Raw genomic sequence first — 24,866 nt, forward strand, 5'->3', positions numbered from 1 at the left:
AGCGGAGGGGATGGGGGCGGAAGAGGGGGTAGGAGTGGGGGCAGCAGCTGTTTGTGATGAATGGCTGGTTTCCACACCTGTTGTGGAAAGGCCCAGCCCCACCTGGAGCCCACAGTGTGCAAATGGGGGGGGGGGAAACTAGAGCTGAGTAGACATTGCTAGTGTCCTGAGGCCTGATGGAACTCCAGGGCCACAGGGCCTGCCCAGAGCCCAACCTGAGGCTGCCTCCGTCACCCCATTGTCTGCAGAGGGGTTTTTCTTGGGGGCAAGCTTTTGGGGGTATAGAGAAACGAGGCTGCTTCCTTAGTGAGCGTCCAGATGCCTGGCGCACTCCTCCTCATACCCCAACCCCAGTTGTACACCGTCACGGTTCACCTCACCCGGCCTGCCCAGCCTGGCTTCATGGGAATTTGCTGGAATCCAGAGCACAGTGCGTGCAGAAGGAAAGGCTAAAGGTAAGGACCACGTGTCTCCTCTAGAGCAGGCCCAATCCCTGTCTGTGCACCCCCATTCCCACCTCCACCCTCCTTATGCCACCTTGCAACTCCCCGGAACCTCACCGACCTCACCCCAATAATGTCCACACGAGAAAATGTCTTCTGTGTCCAGCAGTGGTGGAAGCTGGGCACTAGTGGCTCACAGCTGCCCAGCCTGGCCCTGCGCCCGGCCCCGCCCACCCGATGAGGGGTGAGAGGTGACGTGGGGGGAGGGGACGTGTGCTCAGGGCTTCCTGAGGGGGTGCTACACCATTTTGAAGCTAGTCCCAGCGGACTAGCCCCCTCCCCTTCTTTGGAGTCCTCTCCAACACTTCTCACCCTGCACAGAGGAGAATCCTCTCGGGCCTCTGCTTCTGGGATTCCACGTGTGGGGTAAGTTTCGAGAGGGGAACCGCCTCTTCCTGTGGTGGTACTGCATGGTGCTGGGACCCGTGGGGGAGACCCCCCCCAGGGGCTGCCAGGCGGCCATCTCCCCCGGCCAGGAGGCCCGAAGCATTGGTATGGTACTGGACACGGAGCCTTGTGAACTAGACTCCTGTCCCTCCCAGCTGGAAACAAGGGACAGGAGTCTAGTGCACAAGGCTCCGCGTCCAGTCTCGACCTTGGCCAAGGCCCTTCCGCTGACCGAGTGGGATAGACAGTTGACACTGAGGTTTCCCGTGGGTGTGTCCTAGACGGCTCATCTGAAATGTGTTGGGGCCTGAGGATCTAGTGGGAAGACTCCTACTCAGGCAGGCAAGCCCACCTAGTCGTCCGGAGTGACAGAGCCCACCGCAACAAAGCTATTAACCAAGAAGCAACTTTATTGAGAAGGTTCCTACACTAACCAGCCAGGGCCACAGCACAGGCTCGGGAGCTGATACTGCGACCCCGAGTGGTCCCCATGCTTTGGTTTTTCAAGGCAAAATCCATGAGGTAGAGCCTGGTCACGTGCAGCTGACCGACGGGATTGTAACACACACAAGGATTGTACAGTCATACCAGACCACACAGGTGGCCAATGAGGTTACAGTTTGTCTATAATGGCTATTTAAACCAGCCAATCACCTTGGTTTAAAATAGCACACAAATTTAGTGGGTAAGGCGGCGTCTACCTTTTGGTAGGCAAAAGGTGGGGTTTACCGTAAGCGCATGCAAAAGGTAGGGTTTACCGTAAGCATGTGCCAGATTACAACCTATCTGTTTTATGAGTCAGTCTTTAACTCAACAATACAATCAAGGGTGGGTTAGGTTGTTCAGGGGAGGGGGACCAGATGCATTTTTTCGTTCTGGGAACTAGGCCTATCAAGTCTGAAATCCCTAAAACAAAGGCAAAGCTCAAAATGGAATCATACCAGCTTGGGCCGCATCTCAGTGTCCACTTCAAGGAATGCAGACTGAGGAAGGTACATGCACAGGCTCTGCGGCCAGTCCTCCTGGAGTGGGTAGCAGAGGTCCTGGGATGGCCTTGCTCCCCAATCTGGACAGCACTTCCTCCCTCCCTTCCTTCCTTCCTTTTCGATCGTGGGGCTTGAACTCTGGGCCTGGGCACTGTCCTTCACCTTTTCAGCTCAAGGCAAGTGCTCCACCACTTGAACCATATTGCCATTTGTGGTTTTCTGGTGGTTAATTGCAGATAAGAATCTCATGGACTTTCCTGCCTGGGCTGGCTTTGAACTGTGATCCTCAGATCTCAGCCTCCTGAGTAGCTAGGCATGAGCCACCAGTGCCCGGCTGGACAGCATTTCTAAGACCCAGCCTGCTCTTTCCTGATGCGACCACAGTATCTGTTGCGGAACAGATGCTTGATGAACTGGGATGAGTGATTTTTTTCCCCACCTTTAAGCAAGAAGTCTGCAGTTGCTAGCAATTGCTAGCAGCAGGCACAGAAAGTCACCTTGGAGCAGCTCTTCTTTGTTTCTGGAAGGTCATCTGTTGCTGGAAGTTACATTAGAGCAAAATGAACACCTGCTGCTGTTCTTGAATGAACCTGGGGCTCCAAAGCATTTCAGGTGCAGATGCTTCAGACCTGGCCAATCACCATTGTGAAAAATTACTGAAGGCAAAACCTGACCGAGGTCTCCAGGTGCCGGCAGGACCTGGGATTCTCCCCCCTGGAGTGGCAGAGCTGAGTTTTCCATTATGCAGACACCTGCTGGGGGACAGGAAGGGACCCTGGAGATAGATGTTTATGAGGCAAACAGGCTGAGTATTATTTGAAGTTGGTTGGTGGGCTTTCTGGAAACACACCAATAGGAGGGTGGCGCCCTCTAGTGCACATTGTAGAAGCTGATTCCATGGACTTGTTTTTTCAGTCATGGCTATTTGTCCAGAGCTCTCAGGGTCCACCTTTATGTTGGAATGGAAATGCCACCAAGTCAGGCTGTGTAGGCATTCACTAAATATCAACCAAATGAGTTAATGTGTAGAGACTTGGGCTTTTTAGAGTGTCCTGAAGAAAGAGGTGTTGGTGCTGACAGGAGTGTGTGGGCAAGCTGGCCATGTGCACACCTGCTTCAGAGTGTCAGGAGATGAGGAGGACCCAGGTGAACATCCAGCGATGGCTCCTGTGTGCTTCCCGGCAAGACAATGGGGGGTCAGTCAAGAAGAGGACAAAGTGAGCAGACTCAGAAGAGGGGTCATGGAAGTTTTATGATTTTATGGAGATTTGAACAGAGACCCAGTACTCACAGCCCTGAGAATCAAAGCAGGGCAACTACAGTCAGGTCCCGCTGTACAGGGGTAGCCTCCTGAGCACCAGCCTCCCCCCGAGGGTCAGAGCTGACCTGCATACAACACAGCCAGGTCCCCAGACCTCCACAGGTTTGAATCCCTTATTTACCTGGGAGAACCTGGGAACTGCTGGCAATGTTTCCTCATTTGGGGAGTGGCACGTGACTTGCTCTTGGTCAGAGCTGGGTCTCCTATTTAGCTTGAACAGATGACCTAGTCGAGAGTCTTGACTGCATTTCTCTGGGTCCAGACTCCATTTTCTAGACTCAATAATGTGACTCTGGTATCACTGGGACTTGAGCCCAGCTTTGTCTGGCTCTGAAGTCCTTGAGGTCCTTGAACTGTATTGTATGGTGTGGCTTCTTAGGCAGAGAGACTTTCCTGATCATAACTCTCACAATCTGTTAGCCTCTGAAAAGCACATCATCAAATAGCATGTGGTATGGAATATATGCTGGTCCAGGAGTCTGTGTGTGTGTGTATGTGTGTGTGAGTGTGTGTGTGTATGTACACCAGTACTGGGGCTTGAACTCAGGGCCTAGTGCTTTTGCTTAGCTTTTTTGTGCGAGGTTGGTAGTCTACCACTTGAGCTATACCTCTCCTTTTGGCTTTGTTTTTGTTTTTGTTTTCTGGTTAGCTGGAGAGAAAACGTTCTCACATTTGTCTGCTCAGGCTGACTTTGAACTTTGATTCTCAGATCTCAGCCTCCTGAGTAGTTAGGTGGGAGCCACCCAGTGGTCAGCTTGTGCCAGGAATCTGGAACATGGGTAGTGTATCTTTCAGTCGACTTTTGCCATTCTCCCCAAAGAAGTCAAAGAGGACTAGGTCCTTGGTATAGGAGATTGACCTCATGAAGCGAGGGAGATCTTAAAGTCACAACTAGCAAATAGACTCTTGAGGGAAGTCTGGGTTAGCTCCAAAAAAATTTTTTTTTTTTTTTTTGGGTCCGGTTGTGAGGCCTGAACTCTGGGCCTGGGCGCTGTCCCTCAGCTCCTCAGGTCAAGGCTAGTGCTCTACCACTTGAGCCACAGCGCTACTTCCGGCTTTTTTCTTATGTGGTGCTGAGGAATCGAACCCAGGGCCTCAGGCTTGCAAGGCAAGCACTCTACCACTGAGCTACCTTCCCAGCCCCAGCTCCAAAATTCTTTTTTTTTGGTTGGTCGTGGGGCTTGAACTCTGGGCCTGGGCCCTGTCCCTCAGCTCTTCAGCTCAAGGCGAGCGCTCTACCACTTGAGCTACAGCGCCACTTCCAGTTTTGTGGTGGTTTATTGGAGATAGGAGTCTCACGGTCTCTACTGCCCGGGCTGGCTTTGAACTTCGATCCTCAGATCTCAGCCTCCTGAGTAGCTAGGATTACAGGCGTGAGCCACCAGCGCCCGGCTCCCTGCTCCAAAATTCTTATGAGTAGTAATTAGTTTTCATCACACACACACACATACACACACACACACACACTTCTCCCAGGCTGTGGAGTGTCAGATCCCAGCACAAAAGCTGTCTCTGCAGGCTCAGCTGCTTAGCCTAGCCGGGCCTGCCCCATGTCTCAGGCTGTGTTTCCTGGCTTCCTCTACATGGCTTCTGTCTGCTCCATCTGGCTGCCTGGCAGATGGCGAATGCCCGCCGATATCCCTGATTGCCTCCAGGTGGCAAGGAAGGATTCCCACACACTAGCTAGCCCTAACTGCGGAGGGGGAACTCTTCATGTGCTTTGATTTCCTGGGAGACAAGAATCTTTGTGCAAATTTACCAAATACGGACGGGGTACCTGCTGCCTGATGGGAAAGCCCATGGCTCCCAAGGGACCCCGAGGAAAGGCCAATGCACCCTCCTGCACACAGCGCAGAAGCAGAATTGCAGGGGATCTAGCCTCACTAGCGGTCTGGCTTACAGCCTTGGGACAGTGTCTCCCATGGGTGATGTCAGATGACCCATGAATATTGGAGCCATAATGAATAGTATTGGAATTTGAATTCAGGGCCTTGTGCTTGCTAGGAAACCATTCTTGCCACTTGAACCATATCCTTGGTCATTTTCACTCTTGTCATTCTCAAATAAGGTCTCACTTTTTGCCCAGGGCAGCCTGGACTGTGATCTTCCTATTTATACTTCCCAAATAGTTTGTCATGACAGGTATGATCCACCACATTTAGTTGTCTTTTTCTGTTGTTGTTGATTGTTTTTTTCTGATGAGGTCTTACAAATTGTTTTGCCAAGGCTGGCCTCAAACCATGATCCTTCCAATCTCAGTCTCTCAAATAACCAGGATTACGGGCCTGAGCCACTATGTCCAGTTTGATCCCCTCTCAGTTTTTGACCAGTGGATCTTTCATAGTCTTAATCTGCAAAATTCTAACGTGTGCCCAGGGCTGTCAGGAAGAGTCGTCCTCATTGATTGAGGGTTTGCTTTTAGAAGCTGTTCTAGAAACTAGCCTGTCCCAGGAAACTCTCCAGCAGTGGGCCTGGAGGGATTTTGCTTATGAGGTCATCAGCAACACTGATGGGCCCTTAGCCAAACCAGGCGGTCAGTCTGTCCCTGAGTCTCATCTGCTCATGAGTGACGAAACTCGAAGTGGCGGATGCTCTCCTGGCTTGCATTCTTTGTTGACTGCTGTGGCCGGATTCTTACTCTGCCTGTCACAGGTAATCTGTTTGGTAGGGCCTGCGGGTCACTTCATGGCAGGGGAAGCATTGCCTGACAATGTGTGTGTTTGTGTGTGTGTGTACTGGGCTTTAACTCAGGGCATGGATGCTGTCCCTTAGCTTTTTCATTCAAGGCTGGTGCCCCATGAACCACAGCTCCACTTCTGGCTGTTTGGTGATTTAAGGAAGATAAGAATCTCACGGACTTTCTTACCCAAGCTGCCTTCAAACTGAGATCCTTAGATCTCAGCCTCCTAAGTTAGGACTACAGGCATGAGCCACTGGCATCCAAGAGAAAGTAGGTTTTACTGAGGATACAGCAACCTGGAAAGGGGGCTGGTCTAAGTCCCTCCTCTCTAGTGTTTTGAGGGACAAAAGTCAGGTCAGAGGCTGCGTGGAAATCAGCAGTTCTCAGGAACCTGAATCTGGACACCCCGCCCTGACCCAACCTGGTGGCTTCCTGCCGGCTCTCGCTTATCTCAGGGCAGGAGGCTTCCTTTTGAGTCTGTTCTTATGGCCAACAGCTAGTCCAAGAATGAGCTCAGAAAAACGAACAAGAGCAAAGGAATGCAAAGTCAAAGTTGAGGGGGAGAAAGGGAGCAGGAGGAAAGCAAAATGGTGTCACCAATGGCAGCAGCCTGTTCCCTAACCATAGGAGACCAGAACGGGAGAAAGGGCTTCGCCGGGCTGGGGAGTCTTGGCTGGAGGTTGGGGTGCAGAGTGTGTGTGTCTAGTACAGCCAGCCTCAGGCTTGTCCAGGGTCCTAGGCGTCTATGTTGGTCACACTTCATAATCTCGCCTCCTCTGGCTCCCAGCCTCACGTGATTTCTTCCCTTCGCTGGTTCTCAGATAATAAGTTTAAGAGAAGACATGCAGGATGGCTGCCATGATGGCCAGCTTCACCACCTCCACGAGAGCAGCTAGGAGCGCTCAGGCCATAGGGGAGGAGCCTGTGGGATTGGGGCAGGTGATGGGGGGGAGTCTGGGGGGACCCCGGAAACTCTCCAGGTAGAGGGGAAGCTGGGACCTTGATCTGAGGAGCAGACCTTTTGTTTCTGAGGCTGCGGGCCAGAGCTTGGCTTCCTTGGCCTGAGGAAAGGGAGGCCATGTGGGAATCGTTTTCTCCCTTGGTTCTCTTTCTCCAGAGTCCAGTTTCCACCTCATGGTTGGAGGTCTGACCCGACTCTGCCCAGTCAGCTGCCTGGTTCCTGGCAGCCTCCTACAAAGCAAGGCCCCCTTGCTTGGGATGGCCAGGTTCCCAGAGGTGGAACAGATGAACAGGCAATAAGGAAACTAAAAACAATAAAAATAAACTAGAGCCAGGCCCAGGAATTGAAACAGAACCAGGGAACAAAGCTGGAAAGTCAGAGGAGCCAGCCTTCCCATCACAGTTCTTTTCCCTTTAGAGATCAAGTAAGGCTACCATCTCCCCTAATTGGCATAAGCGTACAGGGCAAGTCTGCTGTCTCCATCTGTCTATCTATCTATCTATCATCTTGTAAAATGCAAAATCAGAAACAGAACAAAATTATTTATTATTAAAAATAGGGCAAAGCACCGGGTGTGGTGGCACACACCTGTCCTCCTAGCTACTCAGGAAGCTGAGATCCGAGGATCATGGTTCAAAGCCAGCCCAGGCAGGAAAGTCTGTGAGATTCTTATCTCCAATTAACCATCAGAAAACTGGAAATGACACTGTGGCTTAAGTGGTAGAACACTCTCCTTGAGCAGAAGAGCTGAGGGTCAGCACCCAGGCCCAGAGTTCAAGCCCCACAACAACCCCCCCCCCAAAAAAAAAAAACAAAAACCAATAGGGCAAAGCATTAAAGGCAGGACCTCTTTGTAGACAGAAACTACAGGTTATTTATTTATTTATTTATTATTTTTTTTGGTCGGTTGTGGGGCTTGAACTCTGGGCCTGGGCGCTGTCTCTCAGCTCTTCAGCTCAAGGCGAGAGCTCTACCACTTGAGCTACAGCGCCACTTCCAGTTTTCTGGTGGTTTATTGGAGATAGGAGTCTCACAGTCTTTCCTGCCCGGGCTGGCTTTGAACCTCGATCCTCAGATCTCAGCCTCCTGAGTAGCTAGGATTACAGGCGTGAGCCACCAGCGCCCGGCACTACAGGTTAATTATTAAAGGGAAATTCCAGAGGTGGAGGCTCAAAGTGACCTAGAGTTTGAAATAAAAAACAAGTTAAACACCAGGTTACTGAAATGCGGTAAATAACAGCAGAATTCATAAAGAGCCCGGAAACCCAAGTGGTCTGGTCTTACTTGGTAAATAGCAAGTTTGGGATGTGTTTTGGTAAACAGGAAGCTTGGGATGTGTTTTGGTAACTAGAAAGCTTGGAATGTGTTTTGGTAACTAGAAAGTTTGGAATGTGTTTTGGTAAATAGGAAGCTTGGCATGTGTTTTGGTAAGCATCAGTTAAACCCCTAACAAAGGGAAAATCTGGGATGTGGTCTTTGCTTCTGACTTACTGCTTTGTTGATTGGAAATTGCTATTTGTGATTATTGACTGCTGATTCTGCTTCTGTCATGTACACTGCCACCTATGTGTGGCTTTTTCCTTTATAAGCCATGCTGTGGGGTGCAGTTGCTGGGAGGCTAATAAAGACTCCTTGCACTTTTATCTGAGTTGGTGGATTTACTTGCAAGACTGGGATTCAACTATCTATCTATCTATCTGTAAGGTATATTAAATAGGTAGGTTTCATTAGTTAGCTTATGAGGAGAACACCATGTGCAATTCAGGCAGGAGAAGTTTATTTACCGAACTGCTTCCCCCACCATGCATGGTGGAGAAGCATGGCTGAAAAGGAAGAGGGTGGGGGGGGGTGGCTGGAAGAGGGCCAGCCCACCTCTGGGCCAGGACTTATCTAGGCCAGGGACAGGAAGAGGTGTGGCCAAGAGGGGGAGAGGTGTGGCCACACTGGATCTGGCTGTGACCTCAGGGTCTGGGACCCTCCTTGAGTCAGAGGGTAAGCATGTGACCAGAGGTGGCCCAGGATGTGACCTAGCAGGAGGGCAAGGTGACTACTTCCAGGTCTGCCAGTTACCTAGCTAACAGATACTGGGCGGAAACTTAGCCAAGAGGGAGGGAGGTGTCCCTGTTCAGACCTTGCACTATCTATCTTTGTCAGTAGTGGGGCTAGAACTCAGGTCCTGTTCCTATGCTCTTTTGCTCAAGACTAGCACTACTTTGAGCCACAGCTCCACTTCTGGTTTTCTAGTGGTTCATTGGAGATAAGTCTCACCATCTTTCCTTTGTTATGTCCATTTCAGGGATCCCCAAAGACCACCAAGGAGCTGTTTCCAATGTAAGCAAATGAGAGTCATTTATCCTAAGCTCGAGCCTGGGCTCCCAACGTCACTGACGTGGCAGGTCAGAGTTGAGAGCCCTGACCCTTCAGTTAACAGGGTTTTTGTAGGGTTTTCAGGCACATTCTATGCGTCGTAGCATCACTTAGCAAATCCTATCACACCGTGGGAAAGTCATAAAATAATTCTAAAAAATGAGTAGTGTAACCAGTGGCGGGAACAGACCTGGTAAAGGTGATTGGCTGGCTCATGGAGTGGATGCTGTATAAAATGATTGGCTAAAGTGGATGATCTGAGCCCCAAGGGTATGGACCCAGTGGTCTTTGACTGCAGGAACATCTGGAAGTTTAGGTATTTCCTGCCACCTGCCCATTAGCTGTTGTTAGGGGAGTTTCCCCGCAAAGGGGTTGTTGACACATTTCCTGGAATTTAGTTATAACAGGATGGAATCTAAACTTAAAATCGCTATATTTTGTTCAGGCTTCACACCTTCCCTCAAATCTCAGCCTCCTGAGTAGCTAGGATTACAGGTGTGAGCCACCAGCACCCAGCTTGCTGTCTCCTTTTAGATGTTGCGCTTCCTGGAATAGTTAGTGAGACAGAAACTAAGAGGACATTTCTGACAAATGGGAGCATCTGTATTTGGAGTAATAAGCCCACCCTAGACCACTTGTCTCCATACTTGCAGTAATAGTCTTCATCTTTGAAAATGTAGCCAAAGTGATTAAAATTGTTAGGTGATGGGGGCTGGGAAGGTGGCTCAGTGGTAGAGCGCTTGCCTTGCATGCCTGAGGCCCTGGATTCGATTCCTCAGCACCACATAAGCAAAAAGAAAAAAGCCGGAAGTGGCGCTGTGACTCAAGTGGTAGAGCGCTAGCCTTGAGCTGAAGAGCTGAGGGACAGCGCCCAGGCCCAGAGTTCAGGCCCCATGACCGGACCCAAAGAAAAAAAAATTGTTAGGTGATGTGATTGCATATCTAGATGGGAATTCAAGCTGGAGCCCCCAGCTTGGAAATGAAAGCACCCCCCAGACAGGGCCCACCTTTCTACCTTCTTTTTTGTGGGACCCCCTCACAATGCTTTTCGTAGTGGATCTCCAGTTCTGTGATTTGTGTGGAAATTGGAAGCCAAGAGCTCCCCTCCACACCCCCTCCTGCTCCTCTCCAATAACGCCCTGGGGCAAGGCATTCTGGGCTTGAACTCCTCTCAGCATTTTGCTTTGGCCTGGTTGTTCCTTGTCCCTTTGCCTATTGAATGCTTTTGAGAGGATGAAGGTATTGTTCTTATGTTTTTCACTTTTGTTTTTAGACAGAGTCTCTTCCTGTAGCTCAGGCTGACCTGGGACTCACGATCCGCCAGCCTCAGGCTTCTGAGGGATTAGTCATGTGTCACCTCACCTGGCAAAATGTGTTTGGAGAGTGGAGGTGGGGTGCGGCTGCTCAGCAAGGACAGTCTCAGAGCTCACAGCCTCGCCTTCCTAAGATTAAAAACAAAAATTCAATCTCCCTAATTTTAGTTGTTTTCAGTGAAAAGGTAGTAGAGGTAACCTGTCTGAGACAGGAATCAGCGGGACCCGCTGTGCCCGCCCCAAGTGTGCCTCCTGCTGCGCCCCTCTCCCCTCCCAAACCCAAGAGCGCAGCCCGTGCCCGGCAATGCATGGGTGAATGGATCAAGAAAGTCACACACACACACACACACACACACACACACACACACACACACACAATAGGATTTTACACATCCATCAGGAAAAATAATATGCCATTTACAGAGATCTGGAAAAAATGTCAAGTGAAGTCAAACTCACTGAGACAAAAAGCACATGTTTTCAATCATGTGGATGTTCAATCTAAATTATGAATATATGCATATATATCTGACTCATATATATACATATACATATATATATATATATTTGTGTGTGTGTGTTGGGTCAGATGCACAAATAACTTGATTAAGGTGTGGTATATACCAGGAAGGATTCCAATGGTGTAACTCCTGTGATTACCTGACTTACAGTTTAACAGAATGAATGCCAAGAGGCTGGAGCATTATTGTGGGGGAGGGGGAGGTCGAGGTAGCAGGAGCAGAAGGATGGAGAGAGGGAGTCATGATATGCAATGCATATGCACAACAATGGAACCAGACAACTGGGAGGGATGAGTAGGTTGGGGACAGATGGAAATGGGTAGACAAAGGGACACTGCCCAGGATACATGCTTCTCCCAAACTTACATGTTAAATTGAAACCCTTTTGTACAACTACTTAAATATAATCAAAACAGCCCCCCCCCATGGTCCTGTGTTCATGAAGAACTAGAGAACACGGGCAGCTCGGCTCCCCACATCCAGCCAGCCGAGGGAGGCCCCAAGTCAGGAAGGAAGGGAAGCACGTTATGCCTAATTGTTGTCACTGTAACAACCGTGGACTCCAGTCCAGGGTTTCTTAAATCCATCAGAAAATTGTCAAAATACACAAAATGAATTATAAGACACTTTCCCCGCCATCTGCCCGAGCTGTAGTAAACACATTTTTCATTTCTGAAATGAAACAACATGCAATAATATTTTCAAAATAAAAAAGACGTCTCTGCTGTGAATAACATTCCTCTCAATATGGCAACGAACAGCAACCCCTCATTGATCTGCATTTTGAATACACCTGTGAGCCAGGTGCCGGTGGCTCACACCTGTAATCCTCGCTACTCAGGAGGATGAGAGCTGAGAATTATAGTTAGAAGCCAGCCTGGGCAGAAATGTCTGTGAGCTTCTTGTCTCTGGTTAGCCAGCAAAAATTTGGAAGTTTAGAAGGTGTGGCTTACATGCTGTAATACCAGCATTGAGCTCAAAAGCTAAGCAAAAGCACAAAGCCCCGAGTTCAAGCGCCAGTATTGGCACACACACAGAAATGATTTCCTTGCCGGGCGCTGGTGGCTCTCGCCTGTAATCCTAGCTACGCAGGAGGCTGAGATCTGAGGATCGCGGTTCAAAGCCAGCCCGGGCAGGAAAGACCGTGAGACTCCTATCTCCAATAAACCACCAGAAAACCAGAAGTGGCGCTGTAGCTCAAGTGGTAGAGCGCTCGCCTTGAGCTGAAGAGCTGAGGGACAGCGTCCAGGCCCAGAGTTCAAGCCCCACGACCGACAAAAAAAAAAAAAAAAGAAATGATTTCCTTACTTCTATTTCCTGAATAAATCATAAGTATGCTCCAACTTCTACTGTAATTTCCCATGTCCTCCTCATTTCTAGCTTGGACCATTGCTGTATGCTCTGTCTGGGCCTCCGACCTCCAGCCTGAACCCACTTCCCTGATCATGTCAGGCTCTTCTCCTGAACGTGTTGTAGAATCCTGGCTCCTACAAATACAATTCCTGCAAACATATCCACCGGCTCAGACGAAAAGGTACAAGGAGTCTTTATTAGCTGCTGTGACTATGCCCCACCCATCAGGTGGTGACGCAGGGCAGCCATGGTCTCTCACATTGTGGCTTACATAGGAAAGAGGCCATGAGCAGGTAGCCGCGTATAGAAAGGGCCACATGCAGGTGTGTGCGTGACAAATACCAGTTTCCACTAAAGCAAAGACCACATTGGGGGGGGGGTCCCTTTGTTAGGGTTTACCAAATGTTTACCAAAACATGCTCCTATTTACAAAAACATCCTATTTACTAAAACACCTTTCACACCTTCCAAGTCTAAGGCCAAACTACCTTCTGGGTTTCTGGGCTTTTCCTGAGTTCTGCTACATTTCAGTAACCGGATGTTTAACTTATTTATTATTTCATTCTTTATTTTGGGTCTTTACTTCTGAAATTTCCCTTAATGCTTTGCCCTATCTTTAATGATTAATAATTTTGTTCTGTCTCTGATTTTACATTTTACATGGTGATATCTTCCACTCTTCATCTCCCAGAGAGGCCTTTCCTCCGTTACCTGGCAGTCATTTCTACCTGTCTTGAGGATGTAGATTACGTGTTATGTTTCCTAGGCATAAAACTTCTCCATTTTGGTACTCCCCATTTGGTTATTTTTGCACCTTTTACTACAGGCCCTGGCTTTGTCTTCTAATGGTAGGTTTGGGCCCTTCCCGGTCCTCAGATGGAGCTCTTCTTGTGACTGCTAATCCAGCACCCCTGCGTCTCACCCACAGCCGGGTTCTGGTACATGTCTCCTTTCCAGCATACCATAGTCTTCCTGGCTATTTGATTTTCGGATGTCCAGTCTCTTTCTCTACCCCTGTTGAGAGCCAGGGAGAGACAGCGGTAGCCACCATGCCTGTCATTGCTCATAGAGCCACTAGGGGGCAGGCAAACCACATCTCTTCCCAAACTTCAATCCTGGGCAGCCTTCCTTCCAAGGGAAAAATCAATTCTCTTAAGAGCCCATTTGTTGAAAGAGCATTTTGCAAAACAGTCAACTCAGCAAATAATTATCTTGCTGAAGCTTTGAGGAGTTATTTGAGGCTTTTGGTTATATTCCAAGTATACCTCAAATGCTTAATATTTTATTTAAGAATATATGTTTTGCTCTCCACTCACTTTTCTGTCTTCTCTGTTTTCGAGAAAGAACATCTTGCTAGGCCTTGAGTTCTGCCTCTAATCTCGGCCTCATCTGCCTCTGGAAGTAACTGTACTGAGCTGGGTGAGATTTTTGGCTCATCATTTTAGGCATTGTTTTTATGTCATTCTGCATTGGCCCTGGTACCCAGGGAAAGGAGGATTGTTTCTGGAATGGGTCCTTTTTTGTTGGTCGTGGGGCTTGAACTCTGGGCCTGGGCGCTGTCCCTCAGCTCTTCAGCTTAAGGCAAGCGCTCTACCACTTGAGCCACAGCGCCACTTCCGGTTTTCTGGTGGTTTATTGGAGATAAGAGTCTCATGGACTTTCCTGCTCAGGCTGGCTTTGAACCATGAACCTCACATCTCAGCCTCCTCAGTAGCTAGGATTACAGGCGTGAGCCACCTGCACCCCGCTCCCCTTTTTTTTCTTCCTCTATTTTTTTAAATGAAGGAGGTAAGGGGGAATGGGAGAAGTTTTGTCAGTCAGTTTTCTCTAGCAAGATGCAGCTGTGTGTCCTTAAAAAGTTTCTCGGGCCAGGCACTGCTGGCTCTTGCCTGTAATCCTAGATACTCAGGAGGCTGAGATGTGAGGATCATAGTTCAAAGCCAGCCTGGGCAGGAAAGTCCATGAGACTTTTATCTCTAATGAACTACCAGAAGTGGAGCTGTGGCTTCAGTGGTAGGGTACCAGCCTGGAGCACAAAAGCACAGGGACAGTGCCTAGGCCCTGAGTTAAGCCTCAGGACCAGCACCGAAAGGAAAAAAGCTTCTTGGGCCACCCTAACATCCCAGCTTCACAACCAGGAAAAGGGGTCGTTGAGGCTGGCCAAGGGAGACCAGTGTGTGCAAGTACAAGTGTGTGTTGTGTGTGAGTGTATATGTGTGTGAGTATGTGTTGTGTGTGTGTATGTATGTGTGTGAGTAGGTGCTGTGTGTTAGTGTGTGTTGTGTGTGCATGTGTTGTGTGTATATGTTGTGACTGTGCATGTATGTATGCGTGAGTGTGAGTAGGTGCTGTGTGTTAGTGTGTGTTGTGTGTGCATGTGCAGTGTGTGTGTGTGTGTGAGTATATATATGTTGTGAGTGTGACCGTGTGTGTAAGTGTGTGAAAGCTGGAGGACGGGGGTCATGGCTCAAGTGGAAGGACACTTGCCCAGCGAGTGTGAGGCCGGGAGTTCCACTCCCAAAGTGGGGTGGGGAATCATAGAAGCAGAAAGGTAGTTGGTTTGGAGCCCGGGGGTTGGGAGGAGGGGGTAAGAGCAGGAAATCAGAGTCCAGTGAGTCCCTTGTCACAGGGTGGAAAGTTCTGGAACTTGACACTATGGGTGGACTGAACTCTAGTGTACCCAACATCTAGAAAGGATGAGGACGGCAGCTTCCATTTCGTGGGTGCTCTGCTTGGCGCTCTGCTTAGCCCTCTGCTCACGTTGCGCTTCCTTGGGAAGTGCAAGGCCCTGGCTGTGCTCTAGGACTTCAGCCTCCTTTGCTGGGCTGTGCTGGGCTGCTCTGGGCTGCGCTGTCCTGTCCTGTGCCGGCCTGTGGAAAAGGCCGTCCTCCGGAGGGGCAGCTCCCTGGGGGAGGGGGCTGGGTAAAAGAAGCAGCTTTTTTGTTTTTTGTTGGTTTTTACAATTATGATTTAATTCTCAAAATTTCCCATCACTTTAATGACAGCATAATAAAAATATCATTTTTACTTTTGTAAAAAATGGGGGTGTCATTTTGACACATCCCCAATAAAACAATATAACTTGATCATCTCACCCTCTGTCATGGTCCCTCAGTCCTGCATCAAGCTCAACAAGCACCTTCCTTCCTTCCTTCCTTCCTTCCTCCCTCCCTCCCTCCCTCCCTCCTTTCCTACCTTCCTTCCTTCTTTCCTTCCTTCTTTCCTACCTCATGCCTGCCTGCCTTCCTTCCTTCCTTCCTTCCTACCTTCCTCCCTTCCTCCCTCCCTCCCTCCTTCTTTTCTTCCTTTCTTCCTTCCTTCCTTCCCTCCCTCCCTCCCTTCTTCCTTCCTTCCTTCCTTTCTCTCTTTCTCTCTCTCTTCTTTCTCTCTCTCTACTCTCTTTCCTTCTTTCTCTCTCTCTCCTCTCTTTCTTCCTTTTTCTTTTTCTCCAGTACTGGGCTTAGACTTGGGATTCTATACTCACCTTTGGCTTTTGTATTCAAGGCTGGTGCTCTACTACTTGAGCTATGCCTCCACTCCTGGCTTTTTGCTGGTTTATTGGAGAGAAGAGTTTCTTGATTTGTTGCCTGGGCTGGCTTTGAACCGGGACCCTCAGATCTCAGTCTCCTGAATAGCATAGTACTATTTTCATGCGTGCACATGAAGTATTTTATTCATATTCTCTCTCCTTCACCCTCTCCCTTTGTCCTCCCTCCTCCCATTCATACCCACACCCTAGACAGGACCTGCTTCACCTTCCTAAAAGCTGAGGCATGAACTTTACCCAAGGAAGGTTTAAAGGCAACGTCCAGGTCAATCAAAGCTAGGGAGTTAGTGGGAAAAACACAATGCCTTCTTATCTTTACCCAAATCTTGGGGGTCCAGGGTGAGTGAGGTGGCGGTAGGGACGAGGTGGGCAGAGGCTCTGAGACACTCCTCCACGGCCTGGCTCCAGCCCTCGGGCCTCTGTGCGCTCAGAAACAGAACTGACCTGTGTGTCCTCCATGCTAGCAGCTGGCCCCTGTCAGGTAACCCCGTCCCACAGTGCTCTGCTGGGTGGTGCCCTGCAGGGGGCAGCCGGGAGCAGCTGAGGAGAGGTCTGGTGTCCAGCGCTGGCCCCTCCCTGGGCCCCTGAGGCTGCTGCGGCTGCTGCTGCGTGCTCACGCTATGACCTGGCCTCCTCAACTTCCTTTCTATTTCTAGAAACCTCTTCCTCCCTTGGAAATAACTCAGAAGCCCTCCTGCCAGGGGACTCGGGCCTTGGAAGGCTGGTGGCTCTCGCCTTGCAGCTCCTGGTTATCCTTCCTGCTGGCCGGAGGGCAGCCAGCAGCTGCTGTCCAGAGCCTCGGCATGGACGGATGGAGCCAGGTGGAGGATGGAGGTCCTGAGGCTACAAGCCAGAGGCTGGGACCGAGGTAGGTCGGTGTGTGTGGTGCGTGTGTGTGTGTGTGTGTGTGTGTGTGTGTGTGCTGCGTGTGCACTAGACACACAGTGAAGTGACCCTGGCAGACAGCTGCCCCCTGTGCTAGGTTTGATGGCGGAGGCTCCAGCTCTGGGGAAGTTTCTTCATGGTGGTAATCATGCTGTCCCAAAATTCACAGGAGGGGCTGGGGGCTGCCCTCCTCCCAGGGGGTGGGAGAGAGGGAGGGCTCAGCCTTGCTGAGGCGGGAGACGCAGGCATGGTGGAGGAAGGAGCAGGCAGGAAGTTTTCCATCGCTGGGGCGGTGGCGCAGCACAGCTCAAGGCAGTGCGGGGAGCGTGGGCCAGCGCCCGCCCTGCGATTCTGCTTTGGTAACACAAATGCCCTGCGTGGGTCAGGTTTTGTCTTTTTTTTTTTTTTTTTTTTTTGTGGGTCCTGGGATCTGAACTCTGGGCCTGGGCGCTGTCCCTCAGCTCTTCAGCTCAAGGCTAGCGCTCTACCACTTGAGCCACAGTGCTACTTCTGGCTTTTTCTGCTTATATGTTGCTGAGGAATGGAACCCAGGGCCTCATGCATGTGAGGCAAGCGCTCTACCACTGAGCCACCTTCCCAGCCCCTGTGTCGGGTTTTTGTCAAGTTGCGCGTGGAGATGGATGTGGAAGGTGGCACCCAGGTTCTTTTTTTTTTTTTTTTTTTTTGGGTCTGGTCATGGGGCCTGAACTCTGTGCCTGGGCGCTGTCCCTCAGCTCTTCAGCTCAAGGCTAGAGCTCTACCACTTGAGCCACAGTGCCACTTCCGGCTTTTTTCATTTTGCTTTATGTGGCGCTGAGGAATCCAACCCAGGGCCTCAGGCATGCAAGGCAAGCGCTCTACCACTGAGCCACCTTCCCAGCCCCCACCCAGGTTCTTTTCAACCATTTTATTTCATGTTCTACATTTGTTGTGCTTTGTGTTGGTCTCCAGTTTTTACTGGACGGGAAACCCGACGTGGCGCTTCCCCCGGTCACCCTAGCTATTCAGGATGTCGAGATGGAAACAATCTGGGGTTAGAAACCAGACAGGACAAAAAATTGACAAGACCCCTGGTCAAAGAATAGCTGGGGGATGTGTGTGTGTGTGTGTGTGTGTGTGTGTATATGTTTGTGTGTATGTATGTGTATGTGTGTGTATGTGTATGTGTGTGTTTGTGTGTGTGTATGTATGTGTATGTATGTGTGTATGTGTCTATATGTGTGTATGTATATGTGTGTGTATGTGTTTTTGTGTATGTGTGTGTATGTGTGTGTATATGTGTGTGTGTATGTGTGTGTGGGGGGGCAGCTCACACCTGCCACCCCAGCTTCACAAGAGGCTAAGGACATGACAGTCGTCACCTGACACACACGAGGGTTGTGGCATTCCATCTCAGCAGACGTCGGGAATGGGGAGGGCATCTGCCACAGCTGTCCCGTCAACTACAGCAGGAAGCACAAAATAGGAGGATTATGGTCTAGGCACAGATGCAGGTGAAAACCAAAACCCTGTCTCAAAATAACCACCACCAACAGCGCTGGAGGTATGCAGCGAGTCTCACGTGTTGTGATGGTAAAAATGGTTGAAAGACTGTAAGGATTTGGGGGGGGAGCACAGAAAGTCACATGGAACAATCTAGTCTGACCCTGGGATCCCAGCAGTTCAGCTTCTCTGGGGGTCTGGAGGGAAGAGGAGAATGTGTTCCCACTTGACATCGTGGGACCTGATGGGTTCCCTTTGTCCCAACAGCCCAGCAGAGCAGAACCCCGGCGGCTCCCAGCTGCGGCTCCTCCTGCTGGGGAAACAGGGCGCGGGAAAGAGTGCCACTGGGAACACGATTCTGGGCAGAGCTGTGTTCGAGTCCAGGTTCAGCGATCGGATGGTGACGAAGGTGTGTCAGGGAGAGAGTGGAACGGCGGCGGGCAAGGGGGTGGTGGTCATCGACACCCCTGCCCTCTTCTCTGCACTGGCCAGTGCTCCCGACCGGCAGCAGACGGCGCGACAGTGCCTGGAGCTCGCTGCCCCCTGCGTCCACGCGCTGCTGCTGGTCATCACCCTCGGCTACTACACGGTGGAAGATGAGGGCACCTTTGAGGGCATCCGGGACGTGTTTGGAGCGGACGCCTTCAGGAACGTCATCGTTCTCTTCACGCGGAAGGATGACCTGGGGGATGAGCTCCTGCAGGATTACATCGACAGCAAGCAGTCCCTCAGGGAGCTGGTCCGACAGGTCAGCGGTCGGGTCTGTGCTTTCAACAACAAGGCGCAGGGCGCTGAGCGCCACTCCCAGGTGTCGGAGCTCTTCTGCAAGATAGAGGATCTGCTGCTGAAGACCAGCGGGCTGAGCTGCGAGAACTTGAAGATGGCAGGCAGTGAATTCCAGGTGAGAGCTGGTGAGTGAGTTGGAGGTGGGGCAATTGAATGGAAGACTGCTTTGTGTGAAAGACCAAAGGTTTTGTTTAAGATATATACTCTATCAGTCATCTATCTATCTATCTATCTATCTATCTATCTTTGTATCATCTATTTATTTGTTAGTCTTGGGCTTGAACTCAGGGCCCGGGCATATCTCTTAGCTCTTTTGCTCAAGGCTGGTGCTCTACCACTTGGATTAGAGTTGGAAAGATGATTAATTTTTGTAGCATTCACATTTACATTGGCATAATCTCTTGCATTTAAAGAAAACGTTCCATGCTAAAGCACTTGTATATTGGGATTGCTTAGTAATGCATGCCTCTCATGCCCTGTCTCTATTCTTCCTGCACTGATCAGGATGCATTGTATGCATAGATTGCTTTGTGAAATAGCAAAATATTCAATACATAACCTAAAAATTAAGAAAAGTGAGGGGAGGGGTGGGTTGGGAGAGGTGGGTGAGAATGTTGAAAGGATTAACACCGATCAATATAGATTGTATTCATAAACTGCTTTGTTGAGTGGCAAACTCGTTTGTACAACTACTTCAAGATAATAATGATAATACCCTAAAGTTCACGCCAGTACCCCTGAGGCAGTCTGAAGTCCTCTCCTTCTTACAGTGTGTCTGTGTCACATGATACGTCTCCTTTCTCTGCTTTCTCATTCATTGGTATTTTGGGGTGACAAGCCAGACCTGAGATGTTGGAACTTCCAGAGTTGGGGACCTCTGGCCAAGAACTCTGGGTAAAACTTCATTATTTTTGTGAAAAAAAGAGATAAAAAATCTGTATCACTTTTTATTTTCTAGGATTGTGTGAATAAAGCTACATGTCAAGCAGGAGCTGGTCCATGTGGTAAGTCAATCCTTTAAACAGTTTAGGTTCACACCTGCATTCTGTTAGTGCATTGGGCAGCTAGAGGGAAGGAGGAAAGCTGTCCATGTGAATCAGAAGCAGAGTACATCCGGGGACCAAGCTTGTACGTGCCACACTTATACTGGGGGAAATCCTAACACATTGCATTGGGGCCTCACCAACCCTGGATGCCATGTGTCATATCCCGGCCCCTCTGGCATGGTATGATCCAGGCTTGCTTGCTATGGCTTCTTTCCTAACTCAGCTTCTTTTTCCTGGATCCGAGTCCAGCATGGTCCATGTTTTGGCTATGAATGCAAAGCCAAAACCACTCTTAACAAACAACCACAACATGCAGCATTCACAGTGGAAAGATATTGCAAGTATTGCTGCCGTAGCTGGTTTTCATTGCCTATAATGATTAGTGCACAATCCAGTACCTACTAATCATGGAGGTGTCTTCCACAATGTGGACAGAAACAGAGGAGGCAGCCCTGGATGCACTTCTAGATTATTTCTGGGCCAGCTCTCTGCAAGAACTGAGTGTTCAGTGGTGAAGAACACCCCCACAGGACATGGGGCAGATGTGAGGTGCAGAGATAGTTTCAGGGCACAGATTTGCAGATTTGATCGCCATCCACAGAGGCCTGAATTACCTACAGTAAAATGCACAAATCAGAGGTAGCCACTCGATGGCCTGTTCCATCTTGACCCCATGTAGACACAGGTATGGAGTGCATTAATGACCTTAGAACGTTTGACAACCATGTCCCCAGCTCTAACCAACACAGGTTCTTAACTGTGTTCAATGGATGACATGGGGTGTGGGCTTTGGCTCTGGGTTCATGCTTTTGAGTTCCATCCCTGTTGCGCATCAGTAGTTTTTGTTTTTACTGAGCAGCATTTATTTTGTGATGGTCCTATTAAAAAGAGGACATTTTTACTTCAGCTCTTCCTCATTCTCACCTAAGCTCAGAGACCTCATGCTTCCTTCAGTAATTCCTTTGAAAGACAGGGACCAATGCAGCCCCTAATTCAGCATCTCCGCCCTCCTGGGAAGTCTCCCGCTCCCCGTGCATCCCCTAGTTCCCTTCTTTCTGCTTCACGTCTCCACCTGCTGGCTGACTTCTGACCTGGTCAGAACACTTTTGCCATTCTCACTCTATGTGGTCAGGGCAGAGACATCCTAAAACCTAGCCGTAAGACCATAAGAGGAGGCTCTGAATCTGCCTTTTTATCCCTTAGATCCGGGAGACGGACCACTGCAGGCGTCAGGACCTGAGCAGGACCCTGGGTTGCTGGACTTTCAGGTTCTCCTCGTGGGGAGGCAGGGCTCTGGAAAGAGCACAGTGGGAAACAGCATTCTGGAGAAGCAGGTGTTTAAGACTCAATTCAGCCAGCAGTCAGTAACCCAGCATTGTGCGTGTGAGAGCAGGATCTGGAGAGAGAAGAAAGTTCTGGTCATTGATGCTCCAGAGCTCTCAGCTTCAGAGTCTGCTGCGTCTCAGCTTAGGAAAAGCATGGCTGCCGGCCCCCATGCCTTCCTGCTGGTGACACCACTGGGTTCTTTTGGCCAGAGGGACATGGAGGTGCTACAAGCCATCAAACGCCAGTTTGGAGACAAATACATTAAATACATGATCATTCTCCTCACTAGGAAAGAAGATTTACAGGGAGAAGACCTAAATACACACTTAAGCAAGAACAAAGCTCTGTGTGAACTCATTGAGAAATGTGAACACAGATACAGAATCTTCGACCACTGGGCAATGCCAGGGGAGAAGCAGAGTCAGGTGGACGAGCTCCTGCTTCAAGTGGAGAGTGTAGCGCAAGAGAACGGGGGCAGGCCTTGCGTCTTCAGAGAGAAAGGTAAGCTGCACACACAAAGCCATTGCCTGCCTGCCTGCCTGCCTGCCTTCCTTTCCTTTCCTTCCTTCCTTCCTTCCTTTCTTCTTCCTTCCTTCCTTCCTTATTTCCTTCCTTCCTTCCTTCCTTCCTTTCCTTCCTTCCTTCCTTCCCTCCCTCTTTTCCTTCCTTCCTTCCTCCCTTCCTTTCCTTCCTTCCTTTCCTTCCTTCTCTCCCTCCCTCCCTCCCTCCTTTCCTTCCTTCCTTCGTCGGTCATGGGACTTGAACTCTGGGCCTGGGTGCTGTCCCTGAGCTCTTCAGCTCAAGGCTAGTGCTCTACCACTTGAGCCACAGCGCCACTTCCAGTTTTCTGGTGGTTTATTGGAGATAAGAGTTTCATGGACTTTCCTGACCGGGCTGGCTTTGAACCATGATCCTCAGATCTCAGCCTCCTGAGTAGCTAGGATTACAGCCACTGGTGCCTGACCGAGAACCAGATCTTTCGTAGGTACCAAAAGAAAAGAAAAGGAAGCAGAGGCTGAAATACACAGCAGATATGGGGGTGTCAGAGGATTAAGCTGCCTTATATTCTGTAAACTAGCATAGTAGTTTTAGTGGTTACTGAAAATCAATTGTATGGAATAGTTATTGGATACCTCTGAGAGATTTTGCGATGATTTCCTGTGGTAGTGGGAGGGAAGGGGGAGAGAGAGAGAGGGAGAGGGAAAGAGAAAGAGAGAAAGAGAGAGAGAGAGAGAGAGAGAGAGAGAGGGAGAGGGAAAGAGAAAGAGAGAGAGAGAGAGAGAGAGAGAGAGAGGGAGAGAGAGTTGGAGCAGAAAGAGAAGATGGGGATGAATTGCACCCAGCTGGGATAGGCAAAGATCAAGCCAGTGTGTGTCACAGATGCCAGGGAGTCAGAGGATTCCTGGGAGAAGCGAGCAGGGCAGATCAGACGCAGGAGCAGGGCCACGTTCATGAGTGAGCACTGACAGAGACCAGTGTCTGAGTCGTGCTGCTGAGTTCACGGACTCTGTGAACAGGGACAAATCCCTCTCAGGCAGAGGTGGTCCTGTCGGCTGCCGGAGAGGCAGGTAGTGATGTAACCCTGCTCTAGAAATAACTTTGGGGGCTGGGCTCTGGTGCCTTATGCCTGTCATCCTAGCTACCCAGGAGGCTGAGATCTGAGGATCATAGTTCAAAGCCACCCAAGCACCAATTAACCACCAGAAAACTGCAGAGCTGTGTCTCAGAGTGGTAGAACTCTAGCCTTGAGCAGAAGAGCTCAGGGACAGCGCCCCAGGCCCTAAGTTCAACACCCCCCCAACACCAAAGAAATAACTTGGGAAGGTGAATTCCATATCAGCCCGTGACCATGAGTCTTTTATTTCCTCTGCACAGAAACCCTGAGCCTGGTCCTCGTAGGGAGAAGTGGGACGGGCAAGAGCGCAACGGGGAACACCATCCTAGGGAGATCCGTCTTCCTGTCACAGCTCCGTGCCCAGCCGGTCACCCGGACATGCCAGAGTGGCAGGACGGCATTTGACTGGCAGGAGGTTGTGGTTGTGGACACGCCGCTGTTCACCCAGATTCCTGGTGTGGAGAAAGATCCATCCTGGTTAGAGAAGGAGGTGGAACGCTGTTGGGCTCTTTGTGAAGAAGGAACTAAGATTCTTGTGCTGGTGTTCCAGCTGGGGCGGTTCACCAAGGCGGACGAGGCAGCGGTGGCGCAGCTGGAAGCCATCTTTGGGAGTGATGTCCTGCAGTTCACCATCCTGCTTTTCACTCGGAAAGAGGACCTCGGGAGCGAGACGTTTGAAGATTACATCCAGAAGACAAATAACAAAGGCCTGAAGAAAATAGTTAAAAAGTGTAGGGGGCGAGTGTGTGCTTTTAACAACAGACAGACTGACCGATCCCAGGACACCCAGGTGAAAGATCTTTTGACAATGGCCAATGAGCTGAAAAAGAGCCATGATGAGCAAGGGTATCCCTATCCATTGGAGAAAGTCAGACAGTATATTAAAAGTGTGCAGGTAAAGGATGGTTTCAGACAGTTTTTTAGTAATTTAAAAGGCAGGTAGCTGGAAGGCCTGAGGTCTGGGGAAGCTCAGAACATTGTCTGCTCGTGAGGAGGGGGTGGCAGGTTGGCTTCAATGGTAGGAAGGTGTGCGGCTCTGAAGGCTACAGAGGCAAACACATCTCACCTTGCGATGCTGTGGCTATTTTAGGTAAATAAATGGCTGGACTATAGCCAGCTATATTAGAGTCGAATCACAAAAATCCCTCAGTAATGTATCAGTGTAGGAAAGATGGAGTCAGAATGGGCACTTTGTGTAAGTTCCACGTCAGCATGGGGCCAGAATAAAGACAGTTTCACTCTGGATGCTGGTGGCTCACGCCTGTCATCCTAGCTGCCCAGGAGGCTGAGATCTGAGGATCACAGTTCAAAGCCAGCCCACACAGGACAGTCTGTGAGACTTTGACCTCCAATTAACCACCAGAAGACTGGAAGTGGAACTGTGACTCAAAGCAGTAGAATATGAGCCTTGAGCAAAAAGGACTTAAGAATAGGACCCAGAGCTTGGGTTCAAGCCCCATGCTGACCAGAAAAAACATTTAACAGGACTCAGAGCACCCAGATACAGAGAGCGGAGCCATGTTCAGCACACCATTAGTCATGGAAGAATGGAGAAGTGGGCTCTGGCGGCCCTTCTGATGGCGCGTGTGTGTGTGTGTGTGTGTGCGTGCGTGCGTGCGTGCGTGCGTGCGTGCGTGCGTGTGCGTGTGTGTGTGTGTACGTGTGTGCGTGCGTGCGTGCGTGCGTGCGTGTGCGTGTGTGTGTGTGTACGTGTGTGTGTGTGTGTGTGTGTGTGTGTGTGTGTGTACGTGTGCATGAGCCAACACTGGGGCTTGAACTCAGGGCCT

At 50.0% G+C, this 24,866-nt stretch overlaps 1 protein-coding gene across 2 annotated transcripts; it reads left to right on the plus strand.

The window, feature by feature from the left end:
* Window positions 1–793: 793 nt before the first annotated feature.
* Gimap8 (GTPase, IMAP family member 8) lies at window positions 794–24,394 on the plus strand. Of its 2 annotated transcripts, XM_042677197.1 has the most exons (7): window positions 815–869; window positions 12,420–12,573; window positions 16,596–16,807; window positions 18,574–19,207; window positions 20,051–20,096; window positions 21,342–21,965; window positions 23,340–24,394. In XM_042677197.1, the coding sequence occupies exons 3-7, from the start codon at window positions 16,743–16,745 to the stop codon at window positions 24,020–24,022; spliced, it is 2,052 nt and encodes a 683-aa protein (XP_042533131.1). In that variant the 5' UTR covers window positions 815–869; window positions 12,420–12,573; window positions 16,596–16,742; the 3' UTR covers window positions 24,023–24,394. The 2 variants fall into 2 exon arrangements, with proteins under 2 accessions (XP_042533132.1, XP_042533131.1); XM_042677198.1 differs by lacking the exon at window positions 12,420–12,573 and having other exon boundaries at window positions 794–869.
* Window positions 24,395–24,866: the final 472 nt, after the last annotated feature.

This window comes from Dipodomys spectabilis, unplaced genomic scaffold (genome assembly GCF_019054845.1).
Source record: "Dipodomys spectabilis isolate Male_0828 unplaced genomic scaffold, ASM1905484v1 ptg000034l, whole genome shotgun sequence".
Taxonomy (NCBI): Eukaryota; Metazoa; Chordata; class Mammalia; order Rodentia; family Heteromyidae; genus Dipodomys; species Dipodomys spectabilis.

Coding starts and splice junctions, on each gene's coding strand:
- Gimap8 (XM_042677198.1), top strand. CDS start 16,743: ATGGACGGATGGAGCCAGGTGGAGGATGGAGGTCCTGAGGCTACAAGC. Junction 20,097..21,341: donor AGCAGGAGCTGGTCCATGTG/GTAAGTCAATCC, acceptor TTTATCCCTTAG/ATCCGGGAGACGGACCACTG. Junction 21,966..23,339: donor TTGCGTCTTCAGAGAGAAAG/GTAAGCTGCACA, acceptor TCCTCTGCACAG/AAACCCTGAGCCTGGTCCTC.